Raw genomic sequence first — 11,211 nt, forward strand, 5'->3', positions numbered from 1 at the left:
CAAATCAATTCACAGAATGAACTGCCCGTGAAACTATTTCACCCCCCTGACCTTTTTGTGCAGCGCCCGCCACGCCGGCGTCACACCCAACGGTGCAGCGCCTAGCTCTGGGGCGTTGCACTCCAGTCCACCGTGGCAGCCCTGGGCCCCGGACCTAGCAGTGCAGCGCCTACGAGGTAGGCGCCACACATGTAATGTGCAGCGCCTAGCCCTTAGGCGTTGCACTGTGACTTAGATGCCAGCCGCCCGCTCCCCCTCCCGCCACCCCACCCATTCGTTCCAGGAGTTACGGAACAGCGCCGGCGGCTTCCTCCTCTCCCCCTCTCAATCCCCTCTCCCAAATCCTTCAGATCCGACGATTTGGTCCGTGCATTTCTTCACCAATCCATCCTAGAAGGTACTCTCCTCCGATCCCCTTCTTTCTATCCATACAAAATATGGTATTTCAAAGATTTGGGGAATCCTTGTTTGATTTGATTAGATATGAATCTTGCATGTATTAGAAATTTGCATGTATTACAACCCTTGTTTGTTTGATTTGTGGAACCATAGTGTATTTTATTTTATTGAAAAGATATGGTTGGATATATAGATTGACATGTTATTTCTATGGAAAAGTTATTTGTATGAAGTAGGCCTAGTTTAGTTTTGGATACATATGCTTTGAATTATACTTGTATTGAGAAAACTGCTTTGGATACATATGCTTTGAATCTTGCATGTAGTAGGCCTACTTTAGTTTTTTTGAATTGAAAAGATAATCGTGTTGACAAGAATGCTTTGTTGAAATTGTTAGGATGGTTTGGCTTCTCGATGATCATTGGGACAAACAACACCGGTCGTACGCTATGTCGGTGGAGCAGCGGGTAATACTGAAAGTGGCCGGTGTTATGAATTTCGTATTTTTTTTCAAACACAAATGCCCCATATGTAATGTTATGATTTGTTTGTTTGTAGGAGCTTGCACCTCTAAAGCTTCGGTCTCACGGGATCAGCCTTGGATGGATGCGCTATGATGAGCGGTACACACCGTATGTAAGGGAGGCAGGACTTCTCCCTTTCATTCAGTTGGTCCGCCGGTCGACGCCACCCAACAATGCTGCAGCACTCACCGCGCTTATTGATCATTGGAGGCCGGAGACACACACTTTCCATCTTCGGACCGGGGAGATGACCGTGACGCTGCAGGATATTGCTATGATCACCGGTCTTCCTATCGATAGCAATCCTTTATGTATGAACACCGATTCTGATGGGTGGCGCGCGCAGATGCATGCCCTTATCGGTATGGTTCCTCCAGAGCCTCGGGAACTAGAAGCAGAAGATAAGAAGAAGGAAAGAGTCGCAGCGGGCGCTACTTTCACGTGGATATCACCGAACTTCAGTCATTGCCCTGAGGATGCTAATGAGGACATGGTGAAGACATATGCTCGTGTCTACATGTGGTATGTGATATCCAGGACAATGTTTGTTGATGGCACAGGCAAGAATGCTCCATGGATCTGGCTGAAGGCGTTGACCGTCTTCGATAGCAAATGGAGTTGGGGTTCGGCGACACTGGCTTACTTGTATCGACAGGTATGAAGTTGTTTCCTTTTCACTTCATTGATTCATTATCAATGCGATCTTGCGGCAAATTTGACCATGTTCTCTTTTATGTGCAGTTGGACGAAGCCTGTTGTAGGCACACTGGAGGTATTGGTGGTTGTCTGCTCGCACTTTCCATATGGAGCTGGGAGCGTTTGCCGGTTGGACGACCGAAGACCGTGAAGTACGAGGATTGGGACGATAAAGACGACCCACTACGGCTCCCCACTTGGGCTTACAAGTGGGATGTGTTAAATGAGACGACGGATGATCCCTCGGTAATGTACAAGTTGTACAAGAGCGAGCTGGACGCGATCACGCCTGAGCAGGTGAACAGACATTGCATAAGTGATTATCATGCTTGTATCGTAACTCGATATCAATTTTGCATTCAATCCCATTTTGCAGGTGGAATGGGAGCCGTATGGAAAAGGAGAGAGTTTTGGTAACCCTATAGAGTTCAGGCTGAATCCGATGTGCACTAGGGATAGGGATCTCTGGCATATGCGGTGCCCACTGATATGCAACTGGGCGGTTGAGCTTCACCTGCCACATCGGGTGTTCCGCCAGTTTGGTTTGTTCCAGCCACACCCGCCGGAGTGGGAGGACACGGACAAGTTGCTACACGCGTAAGATATAATTAACCTTGAGCACTTAGCAGCTTCTCGACGGTTTCGATGATGCTAATATTCTATTTCTAACTTGCAGGTTGGATAGGAAAAAGCAGCGGAAGATCAAGGATTGGGCCAAGCATCACAGGAAGTATGTCGTGCAGTTCGCTCTTAGTGTGGAGCAAGCAAGGGCTGGAAAACGAGCCCAGCTTCGTGAGCACTGCCCGATCGCGTTCAACAACTATCTCACATGGTTTCTTGCAAGTACCCGCGTGGAGGTATGCCAGCCGGCGTATGCTGAGGAGATTCTGGAAGAACCCACCGTTTTTGATGAGGTAGCCCAGCACCAGTACAACGCATTAGTCAGGAAAGGCAACTCAGTGATCCCTTCAGCTCCAATGATGAACTTTGTGGTTAGCCCTTTTTGCTTTTCCATTCGCACTATTCACATCTTCGCTTTCCTAACACTTTGATACCGTTTCTGTTCATAGCGTGCCCAGATCAAGAAAGCAGCTGATGAGACCGAGACTATTCTGGAAACAACCCCGGCTGGCAAAAGCGATGGGGAAGGTGCACTTCGAGCATTCATTAAGGTTCACACCTCCTTCAAACTAGCACTTAACATTTGTTGCTACGTTCCATGTCTCATTCAATTGTACATGTTGCAGCGCCAGGGCCAAAAGTTAAGGCGGCTATCAAACCTTTTCGGTTGTCGTGACCCCGAGTATGTATCACCAGAACGGTCTAGGTCGGCGACACCATCAGATCCCGCTTCGGGGCAGGGCCATGGTGAACCTTTCGAGGATGAGGACGTGGGTGTGGTCGCCCAAGAGGTATGTCACGACGATATATATCCATTTGTTGATGCATTGCTAACTATATCGTCACACACGGTCTTTCCATATCTTCTGTTGATGCATAGGTTGCTGATGATATGACCGTGCGGAGGTACCAGGCTCGGTCTGCATACGAGTTGAAGCCTAGGACGGGAATCAACAAGTACACACCTGAAGACTTCACCCAAAGAGGCCAAAGAGGCAAAAGGACGGTCGGCACCTCGCGGATGGCGGCTTTGGATGACTATTTGGATGACTATGTAGATGACGTGGACGAACCGGAGCCGGAGCCGGAGCCGGAGCGGGTTCCTCTTCCTAGGAAGGTGAAGAAGATAAGCGTCAAGAGGGGGGGAGGAGCCAGCAAGCGTGGAAAGCACTAGTCATCGTCATTTTTTTATAATGTTGAACTTAGAGTGGAATTTGTTATGTCGTTGAACTTGGAGTGGTCGTACCTATTAGTAATGTGGAATTTGTTATGTCGTTGAACTTGGAGTGATGGTAGCTCTATGTTAAACTTGAACTTATTGTGATGGTCCTTTCTAAGAAATGATGTCTGTGGTGAACCCTTTTTGAACCTTAATGTTTATTATACGAATTGTTGAACTGTGACTGAAAATGACCCAGTAGAGGGGGGAGGAGGCACAGAAGGTAGGCCTCCAGTTTGAGGCAAAAAATTTGCTAAGTGTTTATGCAGCGCCTAGCTCGGGGGCGCCACACTATACGGTGCAACGCCTAGCCGTCAGGCGCTGCACAGTAGAGTGTGGCGCCTCCAGGCTAGGCGCTGCACAGGTCTGTAACTTGCCATACCTTCTGTTGCTGTCTGGATAGCTAAAGACCTGTGCAGCGCCTAGCCTGGAGGCGCCACACTATACTGTGCAAGGCCTAGCCGGCAGGCGCTGCACTGTAGAGTGTGGCGCCTCCAGGCTAGGCGCTGCATAGGTCTGTAGCTATCCAGAGAGCCACAGAAGGTAGGCCTCCAGTTTGAGGCAAAAAATTCGCTAACTGTTTGTGCAGCGCCTAGCCTGAAGGTGCCGCACTATACTGTGCAACGCCTAGCTGCCAGGCGCTGCACTGTAGAGTGTGGCGCCTCCAGGCTAGGCGCTGCACAGGTCTGTAACTTGCCATACCTTCTGTTGCTGTCTGGATAGCTACAGACCTGTGCAGCACCTAGCCTGGAGGCACCACACTATATTGTGCAACGCCTAGCCGGCAGGCGCTGCACTGTAGAGTGTGGCGCCTCCAGGCTAGGCGCTGCACAGGTCTGTAGCTATCCAAAGAGCCACAGAAGGTAGGCCTCCAGTTTGAGGCAAAAAATTCGCTAAGTGTTTGTGCAGCGCCTAGCTCGGGGGCGCCACACAGTAGAGTGTGGCGCCTCCGGGCTAGGCGTTGCACGGGTCTATAACTTGCCATACCTTCTGTTGCTGTCTGGATAGCTACAGACCTGTGCAGCGCCTAGCCTGGAGGCGCCGCACTCTACTGTGCAACGCCTAGCCGGCAGGCGCTGCACTGTAGAGTGTGGCGCCTCCAGGCTAGGCAATGCACAGGTCTGTAGCTATCCAAACAGCAACAGAAGGTAGGCCTCCAGTTTGAGGCAAAAATTTCGCTAAGTGTTTGTGCAGCGCCTAGCCTCAAGGCGCCGCACTATACTGTGCAACGCCTAGCTGCCAGGCACTGCACTATAGAGTGTGGCGCCTCCAGGCTAGGCGCTGCACATGTCTGTAGCTATCCAGAGAGCCACAGAAGGTAGGCCTCTAGTTTGAGGCACTTGGACTTGGACTTAGTGAATTTTTTAGCTATCCAGAGAGCCACAGCAGCTAGGCGCCACACGGTAGATTGCAGCGCCCAGATGCTAGGCGTTGCACTTGGACTTAGTGAATTTTTTAGCATATGCAAGCATAGTAAGTAACAACTGTAGATTGCAGCGCCCAGATGTGAAGTAGGATTGATACGTAGCAAGCAAACAACTGTGAAAAGAACATATGCACGAAGTACTTCACGACACATAGTAGTTCATAACACATAGTACTTCACGACACATAGTAGTTCTTACAACCAAATCGAGGAGGAGACATAGTAGTTCACCGCACATAGTAGTTCTTACAACCAAATCGAGGAGGAGACATAGTAGTTCACGGCACATAGTAGTTCACAACCAAATCGAAGAGAAGACATAGTAGTTCACAACCAAATCGAAGAGGAGACATAGTAGTTCACAACCAAATCGAAGAGGATGACATAGCTCTATTGCGTAGAGCAAGGCCCCTTTCCCTTCTTCTTCTTCCTCTCTTCTTCCTCTTCCTCCTCCCTTTTTCTTATGAGGTGAGCCTCCTTAACCACCCTCTCCATGAATATCTGATTGTCCCTCTCTTCTTTTTCAGCTGCAATTGCCCAAAGCTTCATGGTTCTTTCTTCAAAATCCTGTTGACGCTTCTTCTGTGCCTCCTCAACTTTCCTCATCAACGCTTGCTCCCTAGCGCGCATCGCATTTGCCGCAGTCTGTTTTCGCTTCCTCTCCTTCTCAAGCTCCTCTTCCTTCTTCTTCTTTAGCTTGGCTGCATCCTCCTCTCTAAGCTTCTTCGCAGCCTTCTCCCACCATCCCGCCATCTCATCTTCGCCATCCTCCTTCATCGTTGGTTTGTTGGGTTGGGAAGCCGCCATACCTACAATGAGTGAAACATAATGGTTAGTAAGGACAATAAGAACAAATGGAAGCACATATGAAAAAGAAGAACATATGAAAAAACAAGAACATATGATACATTATAGTTAGTGAGGAACATACGGAAACGGTCCATCTAGGTATCCAAACATTCCTCTATAACGAACTTGCGCTTGTCCATCACCACGGCCAAGTCCACCACCAAGGCCAAGACCATCACCAAGGCCGAGACCATCACCACGGCCATTACCACCACGTCGAGCTCTACCACCACCACGGCCTAGACCACCACCACCACCTCTACCACCACCACGGCCTCTTGTAAGTCCAAGTTGCCGACCTCTTTGTTGCCTAGATCCTCTTTGGCTAACACTTGGTTGGCTAGGCACTTGTTGGCTACCACTTGGTTGCCTTGGCACTTGTTGGCTACCACTAGGTTGGCTACCACTTGGTTGGCTTGGCACTTGTTGGCTACCACTAGGTTGGCTACCACTTGGTTGCCTCCCTTGTGTAGCTCCTTGTTGGCTTGTGCTTGCATCATTTTTCTTGGACCTTTTCCTTGGTTTCGTACATTTTCTTTTGTTGTGGCCATGACCTTTGCACTCCCCACAACGGGAGCTCTCACGAGGCTCTTGGAATTGGTCGTTGCCCGCTTCGCGGCGCCCACCATGGCCCCATCCGTCCATGTCGCCTCTAAGACGCTTTGTCTTACGTCTACCCCGTTTAAAAACCTTCAACTCCGGATCCGGCCATAGTTGAACTCCATGATACTCCGGCCATTGTGATTGGTCAAAGTATGGGTGAAAGCGGGGAGCCCATGTTTTCTTGGCCGTCATGATTGAGAACTCCGACTCCCTCACGGTGCATGGGTGATTGATGTCCACATTCCTAACGCGACCGGTGGCATACAAATGTGAGCATGGGAGATGAAGCAACAATGGCCTCCCGCAAGTGCAATCACATTGTGTTAACGACACCTTGAAAGCTCGACCTCCATGTTGCCGGCCATCGTTTGTGGTTCCTCCTGGCTCTTTCACTTCGTACTTCCACTCTTCGTTGTCATATAATATAGCTTCTTCTGAGTCCGCCTTCCGTGATTGAAATACCAACCATTCATAAACTTTGGGTGGGAACTTGTACTTGTACTTCCGTGGGTTCTCATCCGCTATCTGTGCATCGGTTTCCATCGAGTACTTTACAAAGTACGCATTCATCTTGTCAAATGTGTATTGAACTATTGCCGTCACGGGTAATCCACGTGCACCTTTGAGCACCCTATTGAAGCATTCGGCCATATTGCTTGTCATTTGACCGTATCTCCGGCCATCTTCATCAAAAGCACGTGCCCACTTGTTCCGGTATTGAATGTGCCTATTGAGAAATTCTTGACCCCCCGGGATCAAGTTTTTTGTGTGCGAGCAATTTGTTGTACAAAGTGGCGAAGCGCTTATCGGAGAAAGCGAGACAACAATCTTGAAGATCATCGGCCAACTCCTTAAGGCCACATGCCCTATAGAAGTTCGAACAAAAGTGCCTCATGCACCATCGATGGTGCAACGGAGCATGCCCGGGAATGTCAATCTCCACGGCGTTAAGAATTCCTTGATTCCAATCCGATATGACACAAATTTCCCTTTGAGCGGGTAACATCTTCGTCCTCAAAAGATGCAGAAACCACTCCCAGTTGTCATTGTTTTCCACCTCAACCAAAGCAAATGCCAATGGCAACACCCGGTTATTGGCATCACTTGCTATCGCAACCAACAAGGTGCCCTTGTATTGTCCGGTCAAGAACGTGACATCAATTGCGATGACCGGCCTACAATGTTCGAAAGCCCTCACACATTGCTCGAACGCCCAAAAAGCATGGCCAAATACTCTGACTTTCCTTCCTTCATGAACCGTTGTTTGGTGCCCATGAGGCTCGACCACATGAACCATGCTCGGGTTTGTCGCGGCCATGGCTAACAACAACCTAGGGATTCGGTTGTATGCTTCCTCCCGTGTACCATACAACATCTTAAATGCGGCTTGCTTCGCCTTCCATGCCTTGCCGTATTTCACCTTGTAATGAAAGATGGCTTTCACAAGGTCAATGACATGTTGGACGCTCATTGTTGGAAGTGTGGATATTGAGTTGGAGAGCCTGTAAGCGATGAACTCGGACGTGAGTTGTTTGTGGTCTTGGGACACAATCTTGCCATCCACCCTTTTGCCTTGGCACATGTGAGTTGGCACACAACTCACTACATGCCAAGTTGGACCTCCTTTCCATGGTCTTGCACGCACAATCCACGGACAACCGCCACGGCCTCTTGTAAGTCCAAGTTGGACCTCCTTTCCACGAGCTCTACCACCACCACGGCCTCTTGTAAGTCCAAGTTGGACCTCCTTTTCATCTTCACATGCACATGCAACCGTGTAGCGCACATTGACGTCCGAGTTCACCATCTTGTGTGGACGATAATGCGTAACCGAGTAGTTGTCGAGCCACATCTTCAATTCCAACAAGCTGTCGAACTTAGAACCTTTAGCAATCCGGTTCTTGTCGTCTACCAAATCACGATGAGAGCTTGGCCTAACCCCAAGAGGTACACATTGGCCACCATCTACCACGGCTTCATCCGCGAGACTAACATCCTTGAACAATGTAGTCCGATGATCCCGACCAAATACCTTCTCGAAAGCTTCGGCCTCCTTCACCGTGAACCCTTCCGCATCAACTTGTTCATCGGGACCATCGTCATCCGAGTCCGATGCATATGCACGAGAAAAAGGGATGGAATGGTCCATTGTCTCTTGTAAATGATATTTGTCGAGATCACCCACATTGTTGTCATGGAGATCAACTTCATTGTCATCGTCCGCATGCTCATCATTGTCCTCTTGCAAAGATTCATCTTGGTTGTTTGTATACGGTCTCAATGTTGGCCTCACTTCTTGGGTCAAAAGAGGTTCAACAATTTCATCTCGCTTCAAGGGTGGGGGGCTACTAGCAACCAAAGGGGAGGGGTTCCGATTCAAGTCCAAATGCAAACTTGAATCAACCTTCTTCGTTGCAAATAACTCAAGAGCCTTGTCTAGTGATTCGGCCACCGTCTCCTTGTATGCAACCCAACGTTGCTCCGAGTTGACACGCATTGTCTTCCAACGGATGTGCATTCCAAAACCAACATTATGCCTTCCCTCCAACTCAATGATATCACTAGGGTCCATCCAATTCAAATCTTTCCTAACTTGTTGCAAGAGCTCCGCATAGCTAGGACTACTATCAAACACCATGTCAAGCTCATCCGGGTCCGGTTCTTTATTGCCTTTCAAAAAGGCGTCTTTGTCCCCATGATGAACAAACACACATGTTCTTCCCATCCCTATAAGCATTCAAAGAACACAAGGTAACATTGCTTCCATGAGTACTAATCCATGGATTAACACGGAATACAAACCCTAATATATATATGAAACAACAACCCTAACCCTAACCATAACCCTAACCCTAACCATAACCCTAACCATAACCCTAGCCCTAAACCTAACCCTAGCACCAACATAAGAACACCCATAAGAATAACCCTAGCATACTAACAAAGCCTAATCATAGAAATTGGCAAACAAACATCTCACATCTCCATGCAAATCTCTAGATCCAAACAAAACTAGGGTTTCCCCAAACTAGCAACAAATGAGCAATGGGAGACCTTTACTTGGATCAAAACAAGGGGATCGGAGATTATTACCTTGAGGGAGGGTTTGACTTCGAAATCCACGGATAAATTCTTCAAATTTGCAAGATTTGGAAGAAGATTTGAGAGGGGGAGAGAGTGGGAGAGGGGGCAAAGCTCGGGGAGAGAGTGAGAGAGTGTGTGGTGTGGGGGGGCTGCCAAGTGGCTGGATAAGTCACAGTGCAGTGCCTAGCCGCTAGGCGCTGCACATTACATGTGTGGCGCCTAGCCCGGAGGCGCTGCACTGCTGGGTGCGGGCCCAGGGGCTGCCACGGTGGACAGGAGTGCAACGCCGCCGCGCTAGGCGCTGCACAGTAGGGTGTGGCGCCGGCGTGGCGGGCGCTACACAAAAACGGTCAGGGGAGTGAAATAGTTTTGCACCCAGTTCATTCTGTGAAATGATTTCGTCCCGAGGTCAAAATTGTCAAATTTGCCGCACTCATCCAATGCGCCCTAGCTGAAGACAAGTAGGATAGGCACACCCAAAAAGAAAATGCTATTCCATTCTGAAGCTAAAATCCACAGATTGCAAGCGCCGACGCTGGTCTGATCCATCCATGCAAGCCACTCCGGCTCACCAAAAAAGCGACAGTCAGTTGCCGAGTTGCGCTTGCGTGCTTGAAATGAAGTGCCAATTCAGACAGAACCGGGCCACCAGCCGAGCGACGTCGCCTGTCGAACATCCCGCCAGCTCGCAAGCCACCCCGAAATGCACAAACATCTCACGAGGAAGCCCGCAGGTGTGCCTGGCCGTTCAGAGCCTATGATCTCGACAGGCCCGTCGCCATTGCCACCGGTCCAAGCAAACCAGTGTGAAAAAGCTAGCCACGGAGAGGAGCTGAATTCTTAGCAGCCAAGGGAGAACAAGAACATATTCACCGAGCATATAGTAGCGGGGTGCTTCTACACATGTACTTAATTCATTCCTCGCCTCTTTCTTTCCTCAAACGTTTCACACACCCCCAAAGGCCACTTGGATATATAAGCAGATCCGAATTGTTTTATCAAGATCAACAATTTGCCTCCCGTTGTGGACGATCTTGAGGTCCCTTTCGTGGAGGTGGGGGCGATGCTTCTGAAATTTTTCAATTTGGAATGGAATATAAACACCTGGAAATAATGAAGCCTCCTTTCGTGGAGGTGTGATTCTCAAGTATTCATGCTTGCAACACCAATTTGAAAAACGTACTTTTCTGTGTGGAAGGTTGGATTGCAAGAGAAGGATGCTGCTTTTGACCCAGCGTGCTTTCCCCCTAATTCTTCTTTCGTTATACTATTTCTTTTGCGTTTCCAATGCATCAATGCTTTTTTTTTTTTTGCGCAAACAATGCATCAATGCTTAACAAGCTACTACCTGTAATAAAGTCCCTTGCGGCTAAGGCTGCGAACTGAAATGCATGATCCATAGAATTCTTAAATCCGGTCAATGGAATAGCTCGGTCACTGATGAGCTCATGAACAGATGTGCATTGCGTGAGGTCGATCGGCGTGCCGGCCAAGAGCCCGTCTCCGGTGGAACTCTCACAAGCCTCACGGGCCACATGGTACTTGAGTCTCCCTTCCGTAGCTTACGGTATAAGTTTATAACCAAAACCCTTCACAAAAGTTTTGAACAAAATAAAATCTTCACAAAATTCTCCTGAATGTTACTGTTCTCTCCGTTCTACTTTAAATGTCGTTTTGTAATGTTTATAGTAAGGGTTCTTCAGAAATTTTAAGCATTGATCACTATAGCTAGAGAGAGGTTTTCGGAACATCAATCAAAACAACTGAAATATGCACAAGATAGATCACAA

General features: G+C 48.7%; 1 protein-coding gene across 1 annotated transcript; it reads left to right on the plus strand.

Moving 5' to 3' along the window:
* The first annotated feature begins 273 nt into the window (after positions 1-273).
* LOC141026941 (serine/threonine-protein phosphatase 7 long form homolog) lies at positions 274-3,414 on the plus strand. The gene is made up of 9 exons (XM_073503828.1): positions 274-397; positions 797-866; positions 958-1,578; positions 1,665-1,916; positions 1,996-2,216; positions 2,296-2,611; positions 2,690-2,791; positions 2,867-3,031; positions 3,121-3,414. Exons 2-9 carry the CDS (start codon positions 798-800, stop codon positions 3,412-3,414), a joined length of 2,040 nt encoding a protein of 679 aa, XP_073359929.1. The 5' UTR covers positions 274-397; position 797.
* The last annotated feature ends 7,797 nt before the right edge of the window (positions 3,415-11,211 follow it).

This window comes from Aegilops tauschii, chromosome 7 (genome assembly GCF_002575655.3).
Source record: "Aegilops tauschii subsp. strangulata cultivar AL8/78 chromosome 7, Aet v6.0, whole genome shotgun sequence".
Lineage (NCBI taxonomy): Eukaryota > Viridiplantae > Streptophyta > Magnoliopsida > Poales > Poaceae > Aegilops > Aegilops tauschii.